This window comes from Eretmochelys imbricata, chromosome 1 (assembly GCF_965152235.1).
Source record: "Eretmochelys imbricata isolate rEreImb1 chromosome 1, rEreImb1.hap1, whole genome shotgun sequence".
NCBI lineage: Eukaryota > Metazoa > Chordata > Testudines > Cheloniidae > Eretmochelys > Eretmochelys imbricata.
In genome coordinates, this window is record NC_135572.1 from 239,395,057 (window position 1) to 239,414,611 (window position 19,555).

A 19,555-nucleotide genomic window follows, 5' to 3' on the forward strand; every position below is an offset into this window, starting at 1 on the left:
AGTATTACCACTTTGTCATTGCACAAACAAAAATGATATTGTAAAAAATGACATCCACAAGTTATTTCAGAAACCCGACCTATTCTATTCTATTTTTTTTTTTTTGGTGGCTTAGACCCCAGACTTCCTCTTTGGTGCTTTTTTTTTTTTCTCACTTATTAACAAAATGGACTGTGGAAATGAGACTGTGAGCTGTGCTATAATTTGCAGCACTATGAACAGTGCAGATTAAGCTGATGGTGTGATATGTGATATCATCCCTCCATTATTTTCCCAAAGCATCAAGTTAATAAGACTAATGCAGACTGGCGTGTGTGTTGCGGCAGCCATCACTTCTTCTGAATGTAATGACTCTAGGACAGGAGGCAGAAGATGTGGATATAGTAAGAAATAAGCATTTTAATTAGATGTTAGTGATTGTGCTTTTCATTAGTAGTGGTTAAAGTGTATCATTAACTTTTACAGCTACTTACTTAAAAGGTAAGATGTGTCTGTATAAAAAACATAAAGTGACTTATATGTATGTATTTCCTCTGTGGGAACTGCGAAATAGGTTGTGGTTGAAAAGTTTAGGGTATTTTTCTGTTCTCTGAAATTGGCACAAGTGAAACAGAAAAGTCCAAGGAAACATGCATTTTTCTACACTGGCTTTTTTAACAATTCATCATGGAATCAGGGAAAATAAGTTTGTTATAAGTTAGTCCCTTAAAAGTACTTGGCAATTAACTAGCAGTATTATCAAAATTCATTTACTGGCTTATTTTCAATATCTTGTATCTTTTAAGGACACAAATTATTTCTTTTTCACTGTAAAGAAATGCTCTTACGGTTTTTTAAGTCTAATTTTTGTGACCTCTCCCCTGAGAGAATCCAATTCATTCTTCTTCTAAAACAATGATAGGAATCCAAACAGATGAGACAGAGGCTTGCGTGGTCAGAAGTTCTCATACTCCAACTAGAAGGAAAACTCCATGAATTCAGCAATGGGGACTCAGATTCAATGGCAAAAGTTCAGAAAATTCGAGAAGCCAATGAAGCGGAGGTGAAACAAATCCAAGAGGAAACTGCAACAGCCTACCATCAAAATGTAAGCCTATAATATAGAACATGTGTTCCCTCTTTCATTTGTCTACTTTACAAGAGTTAATATACAGTATTTGCAAGGTTCACAAGGGGGCTTTTCTCCCTTTAGGCTACTAGCTACAGTTACAGCTTATCCAAAAAGTTAGACTTTTCCCCTAAGTGAAAAGAGTTTAATAACATAGCCTTAAAAAAAGAGAAGGAACAAAACTAATGAGCATTCTGCTTAAACAAACATAACAATACAGTGCCAGAGGAAATGAATTGGGCCAGGGTGAATTTTTTTTTACTTGTTAAGAAAATGTAAAGGGTGAAATCCTGGCCCCATTGAAGCCAATAGCAAGACTCTCTTCAACCTCAATGAGGCCAGGAGGATTTTCCCTTACAGTATACATAATGGATTGTGGTACTGACTCCTTCACTAAAGACAAAAGGCAGTTAGGTGTTTGACTGAGTGTCTAACTCCTATTTGTAATTTTGAATATCTCCTCCAAAGTTTCTAAGCTGTTTTCCAAGGTCTACTTTTGAAAAACGCTCATTTTGACTTTTCTTGGACAAAAGAAAGTGTCCTTTGCACCTCAGAGTGTATATATGAGGCCAGATCCTCAAGACCAGCCATTTGGTGCTTGGCATTGCTCCCTGACAGCTGACACTTTATTTCAGTACACTACTGAGAAGCCTGAGGGCTGCTCTAAATTGCACCAGCGGCACAGAGCACCAACAGGCCATTTTGGTAACCAAAGATTGCTAAAGTATAAGAAAATTCCAGCCACTCTCCCATTTTCTTGGCCTTTGCTACCTACACTCACACCCCTTGTCATAGTGGATGAGAGCCAAGGTGTGGGTGTACCATGGATTTAAATAGTGGCATTATGATATTTTCCGGTTTATTATCTATCCTTTCCTAATGGTTCCTAACATTGTTAGCTTTTTTGGCTGCCACTGCACACTGAGCAGGTGTTTTCAGAAAATTAACCACGATGATGCTAACATCTCTTTCTTGAGTTGTAATAGCTAATTTAGACCTCATCATTTTGTATGTATAGTTGGGATTACGTTTTCCATTGTGCATTACTCTGCAGTTATCAACATTGAATTTCATCTGCCAGTTTGTTACCCAGTCACCCAGTTTGGTGAAATCCCTTTGTAACTCTTTGCAGTCAGCTTTGAATTTAACTATCTTGAGAAATTTTGTATAATCTGCAAACGTTGCCTCCTCACTCTTTACCCCTCTTTCCAGATTGTTTATGAATAAGTTGAACAGCACTGGTCCCAGTAGAGATCCTTGGAAGACCCTGCTATTTACCTCTCTCCCCTGTGAAAACTGACTCTCTATTCCTACCCTTTGTTTCCTATCTTTTAACCAGTTACTGATCCATGAGAGGACCTTCTCTCTTATCCCAGGACAGTTTACTTTGTTTAAGAGCCTTTGGTATGGAATCTTGTTAAAGGCTTTCTGAAAGTCCAAGTACACTATATCTACTAGTCCAGTGGCTCTCACCCTTTCCAGACTCCTGTACCCCTTTCAGGAGTTGGATTTGTCTTGAGTACCCCAGGTCTCACCTCACTTAAAACCACTTGCATGCAAAATCAGACCTAAAAATACAAAAGGGTCACAGTACACTGGAACTGAAAAATTGCTTACTTTCTCATTTTTACCATATAATTATAAAATAAATGAATTGGAATATAAATATTGTACTTACATTTCAGTGTATAGTACATAGAGCAGTATAAACAAGTCATTGTATGAAATTTCAGTTTGTACTGACTTCGCTAGTGCTTTTTATGTAGCCTGTTGTAAAACTAGGCAAATATCTAGGTGAGTTGATACCCCCTGGAAGACCTCTGCGTACCCCCAGGGGTAGGGGTACCCCGGTTGAGAACCATTGCCCTAATCCACATGCTTGTTGACACCCTCAAAGAATTCTAATAGATTGGTGAGGTGCGATTTCCCTTTACAAAAGCCATGTTGACTCTTCCCCAACACATCATGTTCATCTATGTGTCTGATAATTCTGTTCTTTAGTATAGTTTCAATCAGTTTGCCTGGTACTAAAGTTAGGCTTACTGGCCTGAAATTGAGAGGACTGCCTCTGGAGCCATTTTAAAAAATAGGTGTTACATTAGTTACCCTCCAGTCATGCGGTACAAAAGCTGATTTAAATGATAGGTTACATACCCCAGTAGTTCTGCAGTGTCATATTTGAGTTCCTTCAGAACTCTTGGGTGAATACCATCTGCTCCTCGTGACTTATGACTGTTGAATTTATCAATTTGTTCCAAAACCACTTCCGTTGATACCTCAGTCTGGGACAGTTCCTGAGATTTGTCACCTAAAAAGAATGGCTCAGGTGTGAGAATCTTTCTCACATTCTCTGCAGTGCACACTTTCTCTCTCTAATGTTTCTCCAAACTGTTTTAACCCTTGGTAGCATTCCAAAGGGCTCATTTTCTCACCTCTTCACATTCCCTATTGTCCATTATGATCTTTCCCATTACACACTTTGCATGCAGTGTTTATTTTGAGTAGTACGTTACCACTGACTGAATTGAAAGGACAGAGTGTGCAAGTAGATCAACAGTAAAGATGTTTTCTTCTTTCCTGTATTGTCAATGTAATCAAATTCATTCTCATCAGAACTGAAATCCTCTTAACTTTGCACCAGCACGAGCTCCTGTTGTACACTAGATTCCAGGGGGAAAAAATCTGGACAATGCACTGACACTAAAGTAAAGCTCATTATTTGTGCCTTTTTCCCCCCAAGGCTAATTTTGTTTTGAGAACATCAAATTGCAAATTATCCTTGCTGAATATCCTATTTACAAAAACTGAAACAAAAATACCTTCATCTAAAGCTGGCAAAACATAGCCATGATCAGGATAGGGTCAAAGTTGTAATCAGCGTAATGTATCCGGTTGGCTAGGCCATGTATCTGAGGGACCAGAAATATGCCCTGACAAAAGAGGGATGCTTCTCAGAAATCCACAGATTCTTCTAGAAATTAATGAGTGATATGCAGCTTATTTTGCTAACAGAAGCACAAAATGGTTCTTGCTTTTCCAAACTATAGAATTTCTAAGAAAAATTAGAATCATTCTTTCATTTCATTGTCAGTTTGCTTATTCCTTTCCATTAATAGCAGATTAGCAGAGCAGCAGTTGTGTTAACAAACAAGCAATTCCTCTTAAAGCTAACATAGTCTCCATTTTGTTTCAAATTTCATTGATTAGAATAAGAAAATCCTGAATCAGAATATCAGATAACCAAGTTATAATAGTAGGTACATGTAAAATAGTGCCTGAACTCCTGAATACTTTTCTATTATATCAAACTAGGCCCCTGATCCTGCACAGGAAGACCCCTGTGTACACATGGTACCTCACTGAAGTGATTGGGTCTCCAGGATACTGAACGGGTCTGCTCATTGCAGGATCAAAGCTTAGAAACTGGGCCCAAGATGTAAAGTCCAGATCCAAACTTCCCACTGTTTGAGGTGCTGAGACTTGGAGTTTAAGTCTGGCCATTAGCACTTGAGATTTATGGGTAAGAAACAGGGAAGAGCTTTCAGTATAAAAAAATGCATTAAATTGTCACAAACTTTCTCTCAAAACTCTTACTGGATCTGAAACAATCTTTTAAGGTTCTAAAGGGTCAGAAACATTTTCCCTTTCTTTTTTTGTGGACATCTTTACTTTGTAATTCCAACCAGGATCAGAAATGAATGTGCTAAAATACTATCTAGAGAGGTTGTTGGACAGTATTTCTAGCCCAATCAGAAGCATGAAGTACTGGAAATCTCCCTGGGTGCTCCAAAGATTTTACCTCTAAACCAGGGATCTCAAACTTAAATCACCAGGAGGGCCACATGAGGACTAGTACATTGGCCTAAGGGCCGCATCAGTGACACCCCACCCCCCGGCCACACCCTCACTCCACCCCTTCCATGAGGCCTTGCCCCTGCCCCGCCTCTTCCCACTCCTTCCCCAAAGTCCCCACCCCAACTCCACCCCCTCCCTGCCCCTATTCCAACCGCTTCCCCAAATTCCCACCCCTGCCCTGCCTCTTCTCTGCATCCTCCCCTGAGCATGCAGCTCCCCGCTCCTCCCCCATCCCTCCTGGAAAGCGCTAAGCTAAGGGGGGGCAGCGGGCGCGGGGAGCTTGGTGGGCCGCAGCAAATAACTCCGTGGGCCGTGTGTTTGAGATCCCTGTTCTAAACTGTAGCTACAAGAGGTTTGGTTACTTTAGATGACTGTGGACGTTTTGTGGTGGTTATCCATATGGAACTTTGAACGTTTAGAATTTGGCCCATGTCTAGTGTAGTGGGAATGAGGGGTCGGGGAGAGACAGAGAGACACACACTCTAGAACCCACAAGAAAACCAAGCCCCCCAACTTTTATTTTGCAGAGTGGTTGTAAAAGCAGGTAGTGAATGTGAAATTAAGCAGAGTATAATGCTCTTCTGTAATTGCCATATGTTAACCAATAACATGCTTCAAATGTGTGATGCTGTAGAATTTTTTCACAGCTGAATTCCTTTGATTTGAACTATGGTCTAATAGAGTATGGATGTGAGGGAATAGATCAGAACCTTTTTTGCTACATGTCACAAATAACAGTTTCAGTGCTATCAGTTCTTGATTTGTGGGCCTGTTCAAAGCTTTCACCGAGCTGGCTTTTTTGACTGGCTATGATCATAACCCTTGCCTTCGTGCAGTCAATTTCAGCCTGAGTACTGCAGTGACCTTAACTACCGGGTCTGGTTACAGGGTCTGATTTTATGTTCAGATCTTTCAGGGCACAGAGTAACACTGTTTGGAATGAGGGGCTCTTGAAATGTGTATACAGTGCTAACAACTCTGTAGAATCCATATAAGTTGAATATCAGCAATTTGTGTTTCTATGTTTTAGTTCATGAGCTTGCTAAATTTTAAAAATAAACTTGGTCACACTTTATATTAAGTATTCATTTTATAAATAGTTTAAAAAGGATTAATACATAATGTTTTAATAAATGGTTAATCAATTGTTATATATGGTTATACAGTCCAACAGGTCAATAAGTTGCTTATAACCATCTATAACACCACCTGCTTGTGTACGCATTATAGATGGTTACAAGCATTACCTGCGCCTGCAACATGTTTCTAATGTCTATTAATTATTTATTAACCCATAATAAACTACTAATAAATGTACCTTTAGTGTAAAGTGTGAACCAGAGTTTTATTCTACTTTTGGCTTTTTCTGCTACGTAGAATTCTAAGTAGAAGATTTAATAAAAAAAAATTAACTAACAAATGAGCCCTGGACTTATTCCTGGTCCAACTGAAATCAAGTGGAATTTTCAATGGGGATTTTCTAAAGTTCCTCATTGACTGATAGTCAACGGGACTTGTGCTCTTAAGTCAATTAGGCCCTGATTTTGCAAGGTATTCAGGCACCTAACTTCCATTGCAATCAATTGGGATTAGGTACCTAAATACTTTTTTAAAAAATCTGGGCCTTGGGCCCTTTTAAAAATTCCACCCTTTATTTACTTTAATGGGAGTGGGTTTGGGTCTCTGCGGGAACCATGACACATTGCTTCAGTTGGGGAAAAACGGAGGAGGCATATGATCACAGTTCATCAAAAGCTCTTCTTTACACAGTGTTTCTGATCAGTGGGTGTCCTCTTCCTGACAAACTGTAAATGTGTACTTAATATTGTATTGTCTATTAACTCACAAAGTCAATAGATTCCCTGGTAAGATCAGAACACTTCCAACACTAGTCTCTGTAGTAAAAACAATAAAGGTAATATTTACTCTGTGTAAAAGAACCCTTATTTAAACATTTATAGAGTTCTTATGAGTCTAGGTTGCTTTCCTAAAACATTAATTAACTACAGAGAATACATACGTGTTTTTTTAAAATACATAATAGAAGATTTGCTTCATTTAAGAAAATAAAATGTTTTGGACTATTTTTTCTTATAACTTTTCTGGCATTTTTATAGGATTTAAGGTTATATTATTAGAATTCACCTGAACCTGAACACATAAATTAAAATAAACAAAACAAAAACAAAAACCAAAGCATGTGATGACACAGGGCATGCCCACCTTCCCTCATGGCTTGAGAGTACTGTCTCTTTAATGCTCCCTTGCATTCTGGCCCGTGGAATGGTAGGCCAGGTTTAGGAAAAACATTCAGGAAAGTTCAGGATTCTATCATTTTGTTTGTCCACTGAATAATACAAAATCCTTCTGTGTCTCACTTTTTCTCTTCATCCTCAGTCCCCCTCCACCTACTACATCATCCTGCAAGAGAGCCACAGTAGCAACTCTGCCAAGGCTTTGACTTCCAGATTTTTGCAATATTTTAGTTCCTGTTTTTTTAGATTTATATATTTGTGTTTATGAAGATTAAAAGTTTGGCAAAGGCAACAGTTTAACTCTGGGAAATGATACAGAGTTCACTGTGGAGGCAGCAGTAACACCTCTGTGGAAAACACACAGTCCTTTTGGAGTAATGGATAGGGCCCTGATCCAAAGCCCATTTAAGTCAATGGGAGTCTTTCCGCTGACTTAAGTGGATATTGATTCAGTTGCCTAAGTCAACAGTGGCTCTTCCGTAGTGGTAGTCAGCTGCTTTTAATACTACGTTGGGGACTGGTGAAAGGCAGAAAGAAATCTGACCCAATATCACCAAAATCCATTCTGATCACAGGTTCCTATTGAAATGGAGAATGTGTACATATTGGATTGTAAGTAAGTCAAGGGCAGCCAAGAAGAGGGAGGAGTGTCAACTGGATGTTCTCTGTGTACATGAGAAAAATGGTGGGAACACAGCAGTGCATAAACTGGGTTTAGATGCAATAAACAGAAACCCTATCTTGTTTGAGGATCTAGTGGTGCGGAAATCAAGTGTCTGACTTGGTGTTGGTATATCACACAGATACAGATGGCCAAAACCTTTCGAAGAAACAATTAAAACTCTGCTACAAAAGCATGTCAGCCCCACTGACCTCAGATATCCTTATCTGAAAGTAAGGGCGGGTGGCACTGACAGTGTTAAACATCTATGTCATTTGTTAATCTGAACTAGCAGCCAGAGGAACAGTTTCACTTCGTGTAGGAACCCAAATGGCTGTGAAGGAAGAAATTTAAGAAAGGATCAATAAGCTAGTTAGTTACAAGGGCAAGCAATAAATTCTGTCAAGCAGGGTACAAATATTTGACAGAGCAGTTAAACATATGAAATTGAAGTAGCAGAATTATAATGTATGTTCTAAATGTGTGTCTCTTAAGAGAAAAGGCAGGATGTTTCTAAGAACTTGATACCTAAGAATAATGTGGTCACACTTTATATTCCAGTTCATTTATAAAGGATTAATAGATGTTGTTATAAGCATGTTACAGACATGAATAGTATGTGTCATAGATGGTTATATGTAAGCTATTGAGCTGTTGGATTCTTAACAGTTCACTACTTAATAACATCAATTAATCTTTTAATCCTACATAGAATATTTATAAATGGAAGCTTAATATAGTGCAAGTCCAATAATGCTAGAAGTCAAGGTAAAGAAGAGACATACTCTGACCCAGCTTTTCATTCTCAAGAATTCATTATTAACTTTGGGTTCTGAAGATTATAAGGGTACTTTGGGTAGTAAGAGACTATATACTGCTTCTAGGCCTGCTAATTGGACCTATTGTAAGAAATGGGAATTTATTCTCCTTTTCCTTGCAAGTATTTTACACTGAGGTAGCCCGATTGATTTCACTGACGTTACTCCTGCTTCACGCTAGTGTGAGTGAGAAGAGAATCAGGCCAGAGGTTTAGGTTTGTGCTGTTTCTTTTGTCCTAAATCTGGGACATTTTAGTCAGGTTGGTAGAATACTGCAAATACTATGAACTTTGGTAAATGTAAAGACTGCAAAGCAGTAAATGTCAATTTGTAATGGGTCACACAGTACGGGGGTGAGCATCCAGTCTTTATGTAACCAAAGTCCCACTGAAATCAGAGAGCGACTTGTCTGAGTATTAGAAGAGTATTTGGCATTTCTCTAGTACCTTTCATTCAAGGATTCCCAAACCCTTCACAGACATAAATGTATTAAGCCTCCCAACATCCCTTGGGGGTAGCTAAGTAGTACTGTGCATATATTTGTAGGTAGGGAAACTGAGATGCAGAGGTTAAATGACTTGTCCAAAGTCAAATGGCAAATGTGTCAGAGCCCATGTTTAACTGTGAGAACATGCTTCCGCTCTTAGGCCCAGAACCCATGTCCTTTAAAGATCATGAAAAGTCCCCCAAAACAAATCCAGGGGCAAGAGGAGGCATTTTAGAGCCTGGAGAGCATGGAGCCAGCGCACACTGTGCTCTGACAATCCTCACTAATGTAATGGGGTCACCGCAGGCTTGTGTGAATTAGAGCAGCTGGGCTGCTCTAACTTGTGCTAGGGGACGGGTTGGCCCTCAGCCAACAGAAAGGTGGTTTATAATCCCCTTTGCCTTCCACCTTCAGTGATGGCAAGTCAGCTCTAGCACATCTGAGGATTTAGATTAGTTAAATTAGTGCCGGTTAAATGCGTAGGATTGACAGAGGTAATTTGTGCATACAGCACAGGCATGAGTATTGGAAGCTTCCCCACCAGTATGGCTCAGCCCTGACCTTCAGAAACTACCTCTCTGGGTAAGAGAGAATTTCTATCTCACTTATTTAATCTTTGGCTTCTCTGAGGCTACCAACAAAACCACACTGATCAGTGCCAGTTGTAAAGGTTTATTTTGATAGGGACACCTGTTCACTAGGAACAGGACTGAGACTAGCAGCTCGTTTCACATAGACTATAGAACAGCTGTTGATGATAGTGACTTTAAGTCACTGTTGAGCTATATTTCTATCTTTAATCTGGAGGGGAAAGGCCCACAATATTAAACCCCTGAACCATCCAGTCTCCCTAGTGCAACCTTTCTTTCACAGTACAAAAAAACTCCAAAGCAACAAAAACACTAAATTTCTTGTGACACTTTCACAGAGAGCTGGATAAAGAAGGAGGGAAACAGAGACTTCATTTATCTTTGCTTATTTCTTTGTCTTTGAGGTCTGGTGAAGACCATCTCTCAAGTATTACTCCTTGGGCTGAAAAACTCCAACCTGCAATTAGCGATGAGCACGGAGGAGGAGGAGTTCAGATCTTGAAAGAAAACCCTGCTTCATAGACTTTAAGGCCAGAAGGGACCATCATGATCACCTAGTTTGACCTCCTGAACATTGCAGGCCACAGAACATCACCCACCCACTGCTGTAATAGACCCATAACTTCTGGCTGAGTTACTGAAGTCCTCAAATCATTATTTAAAAACTTAAAGTTACAGAGAATTCACCATTTTCACTCGTTTAAGCCTACTATGATGAGATCAGTAAAACGTGAATACAATAGGGAAGAGGCCCCTTTCTTTCTTTTTTTTCACCTAACTCTTGTACTCTCCATTAGAAACTTTCAGTCGTTACACCTCTAATTCCACAGGTTGAGCTTTTCACTTTGATCTATGATCAACCTTCTGGTGCTCAGAGGGCAGGAGAGGTGTATGGTGTGTTGTGTCTGCGTGCAAAGAAATTAAACACATTAGAGCCAGATGCTGTAGGACTAATGACCCTGCTTCAGTAAGGTAGTTAAGCCTGTGCCTAATTTTAAGCATGTGAGCAGTCCCACTAACTTCTGTGGGACAGCTCTCTATGCCCCTAATTATGCACAAGTTTAATACCTTGCTGAATCAGGCCCAATTTGTGTCATTGCCCTTTCTGGCCCTGCTAACGTCATGAGCATTGCCAGATGGTAATTCACCATATCATTCTTTAACGCTGTCTGTTAACATGCCTACGACTACCGCACATTTACTGTCAGTATATAATTAATTCTATCTATATATAAAATATACACACACAGAGTAAGTATGTGTTAGTTGTAGGCATGTTAATGGACAGAGTTAAAGAATATATATACTGGTGTATTCCCAACTATAAATGTAAAGCAGAATCTAGAATCAATCTTCCTTTACCATGAAACTGAAGCCAGCCTTTGTATCAGTGACTACTTGCTGAGTCCAGATTCTGCTGCTGTTGCTCTCAATATGTAGAACCATCCTCAGTGAGTAGCCCTATTGATTCCAGTGGGGTTAGCTGCAGAGTATTGTGCTACTCAACATAGTTTGGGACAGAATCTGGCCCACAATTTCCACTCCTTTTCCCTCTTCTCTCATTTTTCTTTCTGTCTCTTTCAGGAATAACATATCCATGTGATGCAATGCACCCCTGTATTCACATCCTACACACTATTGTAATAATCTGTCTGCAAATATATCTTGCAAGGTATCATTTGAAAACTAAAAAGTTGCTGGTCAATAATATCATGGTGGAATGTGTGTAGCAACATTATCTGTAAAGTTATGAATTCGCTCAAATGATGTTGGTGGCACATGTTCAAACCCACATAGTCCCAATTAGGCAGAACTGGTTAAGCAGGTCTGAAAGAAAGGAATGTGTGTTTACCTCAGTTTATACATAAGTTGTAAACAGGGTCCTCAGGCAGTGAGAGAGGGAAGACAGGAGACAAGAAAATCTGCATTTCAGCAAACAGAGGTGAAAAGAAACAGCATAGGACCTCTTTCACTACTAGACACCAGGCCGCCTCCTTTACAGTTTGAATAAACTTTGCTTTGGGAGGTAATCTTCAGAAAAATGCATCTCAAAGGGGACTGGACTATAAAAATGAGGGGCAAAACCACTCCAAGTTATCTCTCCCTATCCATCTCTCTTTTCACCTATCAAGACAAAAGAAACAGCCTTTTGACTCTGGGAGCAGATCAGCAATGTTTTTGGAAATGTGGTAAGGGATTTCACCTTGAACCAAGTCTAGTTTAAGTTCAGAAAGCATTTTCTTTATTTTTCTTGTAATCCATTTCTGACTTTAATGCCTCATTAGTTGTACTCACTTAAAACCTTTCTCTGTAGTTAAATAAACTTGTTTTATTCTTTAATACTAATCCAGTGTTGATTATCTTATTATAGGCAACAGACCTAATATATCTGGACTATCCAGGAGAGGGCCGAGTTTTTTGGGAAAATCCAGAACTGGGAGTGTGTTGGGGTCACCCTGTAAGTAGTAACTAAGGCTGCTGGAAGTCAGAATGTGGCTGATGTGTAGCTGGCAGGCTGCAGCTATACACAGATACTCAGGGTGTGACCTACATGCTGGAAGACTGTTTGTGAGAGGCCCAGGAGGGAGCTGCAGCAGCAAAGCATTGTGAGGCCCCCAAGATTGTAGGGCAGGTGGTGAGACAGCCCCTCACTGGTCTGGATTGCACCCCAAGATCTCATCATAAGTCAGAGAGAAAGGAAGATCTATCAGATCATTTACTGCATTAGTGCAGGAGTTTTCCTATACAGTGTTTTAAATGGGGTCTTTTCCTACCAAGTAGAGTTTCCACCTCTTTCCTTGGGAGGCTGTTTAATGCTCTACTAGATCTGTTAATGTAATGGGTTTGTTATGGCTTTTCAGTAGTTCAGAATACTTTCACAATTACCCTCAGAGGATAGGGCCTGATTCTGCTCTCTCACTAGGTATATGCCGATATAACTCTAATAATTTAAATTGACAGGTTTCAGAGTTTAATTTAAATTGAGTTACTCCTAATTTACTGTGGTATAAGTAAGAGCAGAATCTGGCTTGTAGTGTCCAATGAAATGTCTTGAATGAAGGAATTTCTGGAGAACTCTTGCAGATGTACTGTATAATACTTAAATATAGAGCCATGATCAGTATACCTTGGTTGCACAGGAACATAGGGATTGCCATAATGGATCAGAGCAATGGTCTATTGAATCTGATAGCCTGTCTCTGACAGTGTCCAGTATAAGCTGCTTTAGTGGAACATGAAAGAAACCCTGCTGTAGTCTGTGGTATAACCAACCCGCTGGGAAAGTTCCTCCCTAGTGCCCCCTTTAGTTAAACATTGCTGTATGCCCTGAGCTATAGAATCATAGAAATGTGGGGCTGGAAGTCCAGTCCCCTGTGTTGAGGCAGGACCAAGTAAACCTAGACAATCCCTGACAGGCGTTTGTCCAACCTGTCCTCCAGTGATGAGGATTCCACAACTTCCCTTGGAAGCCTATTCCAATGCTTAACTATCTTTATAGTTAGAAAGTTTTTCCTAATATCTGACCTAAATCTCCCTTGCTGCAGAGTTAGCAAGGGAGATTGAGATCAGATATTAGGGAAATCTTTCTAGCTGTAAGGATGGGGCAGATATTCAGCATTTTATGTCTTCCTGCATAAAATGGTGAAGTGCACGCACACCAATAGTGCTATAGAAACAGTGACTAATATTAAAACAAAAGTTAGATGGAAATGGGATTCATTTGTTGTAGGAAAAAATTACTTTTCATTGAAGTATTATTTGACCAGCTCTAATTAAAACTTGCTATCCAGCTGCGTCCCACTCACTTGCTTTGCTCTCATCTCAACCCCTTTTCAAGGACTTCCCTTAATGGGGGTTCATTCTTTAATGGTCCTTGACCTAGGAAGGCCAAAATGTAGAACATAATATGGAATAAAGGGCACAAGAATATTAGTGTACTACACAAAGAGTTAAGGGACATGAATTTCTTTACCATAGCTCACATTTTCTATAACCTCATCCTTACTAATATCAATAATTTACAGCAAGAAAAGGGATCCAACATTTAATGTTTGTGGGCTGCTAGTAAATCTGGGTCACTAATGAGGAGCATATGAGTGATACGCTGCATAAGTTTAGGCTGCTTCCTCTCTCTGGAACCCCTCCCTGTCCCTACCTCTTTCACCCTGAGCTAATGAATCACTTCCTCTCTTCCCCAGAGTGATTCTGGTTGGGTTTTTTTTTTTAAAAAGCATCATAAGTCCCATGTTTGTTGACTTTCATTGGCTGTTAGAACAAAATTGTTCAGCTCACAAATAAAGAGATGTTTTTTTCTAAATGCTGCCGCTGCAGGCTCACCCTGGGAGCTGAAACTCAAGCTGTGTTCTCTTCTCTGTCTTATGCATCACTGCTGGTAATTCCAAATCTGCAGGCCAAATTAGACTGTCAAACACCAGTGAAAATCCTCTGACCCTGATTCTCTATTCCACTATGGCCTCTTTATGCTACTCTGTCACGTAAACAGGTTGTGCAGCAGGCAGATCATCCCACTGAGGAATACCCATGGCCTAACAGGGTTCCTGAGCCCCTCTCACGTCATCCAATGTATGGGGCATGTCAGGAGTCAGAAGGAGTGTGTTGGGAAGGGAGGAGGATATGGAAAACAGTGTACCAGCTATTCTTTTGGGTCCTGGGGCAGTCTTAAGGCCACTCTAACTTAGGCTGGGGACCAAGCAAGCAAGCCCCTGGATGCCCTGAGAATATGACAAGCGCAAATGATGTTTTAAGCCACCTTTGACCTGTCTCCTGGCTTTTACACTTCAGTTTTTTCATTTATTCCATCTTTGTACACTATTTTTCTCTTTCTGCCTCTAAGCGAGGCTCTCCTCAGTCCCGTGAAGCCTTATCCATCCCTTTCTGTATGCGCTTTACACTCACTGCATACCATTGAAAGAGAAGTTATATTGTTTCCATAGCAACAAACTGATGTCACAAATATAGGATTATTACTTCACTTGAGGATCGAGCAGATGGAGAAACTGGTGTGTGGAGAAGAAAGCTCTTCCTCAAACCCAAATATTAGCACTGGGAATACAGGAGATTGCTAGCAAAATTAAATTGAGTCCTGAAGACTGAGGAACGTAGCACAACACAAAAAGAGCATTTCTTTTTATTCACCAAACCTGAAATTCACTTCATTGCAGATGGCCTAATCCAAGCCCTACGGAATTTAAGTGGTGCATTGGTTCTTGTGTGAGCTGCCTGCCCTGGGGCGAAGGTCACCCCACATGTACAGGTTCTTATTTTAGCACAGAATTATTCTAGATACACAGGAATTTGGATAGGCTTCTTACTTTAACTGAGTCACCATTCCTTACAGTGTTGACACCACTGGCTACAGAGAGCCCCACTCTGACTGGCGTCTGTCCCCCATGTATTCTACCTTAACCAGGATTGAGGCAGAGGGTTTATTATCTGAAACCCAAATCCTACTACATTATAGGATCAGGTTGAGTCGTAATAGTACAGTGGTTTAACTATATACTAGTATAGCTTAACCACATACAGTTCTGCTACAGACACTGAGACAACTATAATGAGACTATAATATTTCTCCTTCCTTATGCTTGTTTCAAATGCTTATGAACATGTGGAAGAGCATTTCAGGAAATAACTGACAAGAGAGTGTTGAAAGCATTGCTCCATTTGGGAGGAATAGAGACTGTGAGAGAGTATTGCCAAGGGAAGTGAGGATTTGTCTACTTTCCATTGTTTCTTGCAGTTAAACATTTTCTCGGCCTGATTCACCAGTTCATTAGAGATTCTTTGCAGTGCTCTGGTGGCACAAAACAGCCTTAAAGCCAGATGAAGTGACCATTGGAGAATTCCTCCTGAATAGTTAGTTCTTTAGTGGTGTACAGCTGCTGTAGTGGCTCTTACCTCCACCTGCTTTTTTCTGGCTGTCATTGGGCACAGCAGGGAAAAGGTGGGGTGTCCGGGCCATCTCTTGTATAACGGATCCATAATAGCCTCTGGAGACTGTTCATTAGATTAGAGCAGTTTTTAGATTGCTGTCATAATGGGGACTGATCTGATTTGTAACTGGCTGCCAGGAACAAGAAGGCCCAAAAGGGGCATAGAACCACCTTTCCCGTACTCCTTTGGATTTGTGCTGAACGCTCCTTGGCTAGACCAAAAAATTGGGGCCAATATCTATTTTTAAAGAAGGTTACAGGATTTGCAGTGAAATACCTATCAACGCTGAACTGCTTAAAAAGTCCTATCACCTCAGGCTTGAAACCCATTTAGTTTTGGAAATACTTTGCACTTTCATCTAGAGTTCCCAAGACACTTTATACAGATATTATTGTATTAACTTTCACAACCCCGCTGCTTGAGTTTGGGAAGTATTATTTCATTTGATCTACAAATAAATAAAGAGGGTCATGTAACAAGACAGTGAACTGTGAAAATAAAACCCAGGTGTTGTCATTTTCCATGCAGTTTTAACCATAGATTTTAACCATATTACCTAGTTAGATTCCCTATACACAATGCACTTGCATCAGGCAAAAGATTCAAAGTTAACATAGCTATATAATGGGTTATGGTATGATTGGGACCATAATATTGCACATTAAATAATCTTAACCTTAATGCCCCTCTGCATCTTCTTTCTGATAAAATTAATGAGTCTTGTGGTGGATAAACCGTTTGTAAACAGCATTTTATATATATATAAATATATAAATTGGCAATTTCCCCCCAAAAGTTACAATAAAATTGGGAGAATATAATTACAGCGGCTGATAGACAACTTTTCAACCACCAATAAAATAACACACTTCTGCCCATAAACTTCAGTACATAACTTCTTTTAGACAGGCTGGATCTTAAATTTGAGCAGGATTTGTGACTGGGAAAAGCTTTACTATATTAAAACCTTTGAGAAGAGAGGGTTTATTTTAGTACAGAAAAAACTCTGCTGTAGCTTCTTATCTTCATGCTTTAATTGTTAGCATTATAATGCATTTTTGGATATGGTTTTGAATAATAATACCTTGCACTTTCATAGTGCCTTTCATCAAAGGCTCCAAAGGGATAAAGAAGGCCAAAATTCACATTCACATCAGCCACTTCTTAATTATAGATAATTATATACTTTTATTAAATAAAAACCACAATTTATCATCAAACTACATATTGGCAGGAAGATGATGTAGTTCTACACACCCACATTTTAAAACATGGGCTTAGTACAAATGTGGTAAAGCATATTCCTTAGTGCATAGAATTTGTTTCTAAAAATGGATTGTGTTGCATGTTTTCTGTTAACTCCAGTAAAGATGAGAGCTTTTCAATTATTCATATATGGGAGTATCCATAATGGATTGAAGATGTATGGAATTAGTCATGCCTGTCTTAACTACTGTTGTTAGATAAACATGACAGGGTGTGATTTTTCTTCACTATAATAATAATAATAAAAATGTACATGTATGTGAATATATTGCTGGTGAAGTTGGAAGAACAGGTCCTTGGATTGAATCCCCTCTGTTTCAAAGCATAGTTAGAAGAGAAGAACACAAGCCAGTGTGCCTCAAACCTGACCTTTAGGGATCCTGGTGGATAGTTCAGTCTCCATGACCATTCACTCCTTGTCCTCTGTGCTGAGGTTGTCAATGTGATGTAGACATCTGTCTAATAGGAACAGAACTGAGAACACCCATTTCACTGCACACTCATCACTACTGACTTGATTTGGAAAACAAACCCCTATATGGTGCCCCTCAGTGTCCAAGGATTAGATGTTGGCACTTTTCAAGCAGCTGAAATTTGTGCCCACTCTTTTAATAATTGGAGCCCGTCAGGCCTACCTCAGTTGTGGGCTCAACTGTAGGAAAGTGGATAAAGGTTCGTAAAGTGCACCAATCACCTATAACATTGGAAAAGGTACAAAAGGGAGAAAAAAAGACTGGGTTAGTCCACACAAGATGTTTCCCGATAAAACTCAAGGACTGTGTTGATATCATGCCTGGTAAACAAGAGGAGTGTGGGACCAGAAGTCAAAGTACCAAAATTGGTGTGTCAGAAATTATGCCTAAGTGGGAAGAAGAATAAGAAGAAGATGGGTTATTCTGCCCATCAGCCCTTTTGGGCTTCCTTAAAAAAGGAGACTTGGAGGGAGAGCAGACTGGCGAGGGGATTTCTGGAGGAGGGGGGAAGGTTGACTTCTGCTCACTCCAGGGACTCTGTCTTTTGTTCGTGAACCTTGAGGACCACTGGATCTGATGATGCCCAGACCTCAACACACCTGATCGTCACTGCTGTCCCAACAAGACCTCAGCATGGAGCTATCACATGACACCCTGCTCTGTCTTCCCTTCCCTCATGTGTTTGTCCCCCCACTGTCTCTCTGTTTCTTTCGGCTTTTCTCCTGATCCTGAGAGCAGCCACCACACAGCACCAGCATGATGGGATGAGTTGCCCCAGCTAGCTGTACCCAGACTCAGAGAGACCAGTAAAGCACAGGTCCTGACCAGACCAGATCAGACCAGCCAAATGATGTCCCAGACTGGAAAAGTGAGCCTGAGTTGCAAGTTTTGTGGTTTACCTGTCAGGTCAACGCATCTGTCTGTGTCTGATGAGCTGCCCGAGAACATCAACAAAAAGCCATATTTTCACCACCTTTACTATCCTATCTGTTTTCACCTTTAGTCTGTCTGTTTTGTGAAAATCTGGGAAAGTGACTTGTAGCCCAAGAACTTTTTAATGCCAATTGACAAAGGTGTACAAAGGGGTACAGTTATTTCTTGGTTCTTGTGTGTGCATTCTGGTTCACTGAAGAATGTCAGGTGAGGTTGCAACTGACAGATGTTATCACACTGGTAATTAGTATAATTGCACAACGTATGTACAGATACTGTGTAAGGAGTTATGTGTATATATACTGAAAATATGTTCTTATAACCTGCATCAAGGTATTAGTCACCAGCAGAGGTGAAAGACTGATTTTCCTTCAGACAGGAGGAAATAAATGTATCTCTCTGTTGGGATGTAAAAATTAAGATAATACAATGGATGCCCATTGAAGTCTGATGGTAAGGAAGAGATATGAACTCAAAAGGGAAGCAACATGCAGGGGAAACAAACCCCACAGGTTATACTAGCTCTAAGTACAGACAGCGAAATTTGGGGCATATGTAGGAGGCAAAGAAGATACCTCCTCATTCTGCACCTAGGAAGTAAACAGACAATGAGTTTACATTCATGAGAAAGGGATCACAACTACTCTTGGTTGAAAATGATCCAGAGGATTTTGGACAGGAGATTAACCTGTTAGTTAAGTTTAGTGTCTAGAAGTCATCTTATGATTTTGTTTTACATGTAACTATTTGTTGCCAATATCCTTACTCACTATCACTTGAATCTTTGATGATAAACTTATTCTTGCTTTAACTATAAATATATCTCAGTGCTGTGGTATTAAGCAAAGCTTAATATTATTAAGCTGATCCTCAGTTGAATCATGCAAAAGTGCTGATCCTGAGTTGCGTGTAGTGTAGTTGTAGCCATGCCAGTCCCAGGATCTTAGAGAGACAAGGTGGGTGAGGTAATATCTTCTTTTGGACCAACTTCTGTTGGTTAGAGAGACAAGCTTTCAAGCTTACACGGAGCTCTTCTTCTGGGAAATTTACTCAAAAGTGTCACAGCTAAATACAAGGAGGAACACATTGTTTAGCATAAATGGTTGACATATTTCAAGGGACCATCCAAAGTGACACCCTGTTAACGAGAGGCC

The 19,555-nt window shown here is 40.0% G+C and overlaps 1 protein-coding gene across 1 annotated transcript in view; it reads left to right on the forward strand.

The window, feature by feature from the left end:
- LMNTD1 (lamin tail domain containing 1) overlaps nt 1-19,555 on the forward strand; it is a 247,267-nt gene that overhangs the window by 19,031 nt on the left and 208,681 nt on the right. Inside the window, exon 4 of the mRNA XM_077807458.1 lies at nt 902-1,087. Coding sequence (XP_077663584.1) covers nt 902-1,087 — 186 coding nt within the window. The remainder of the gene's footprint in view (nt 1-901; nt 1,088-19,555) is intronic.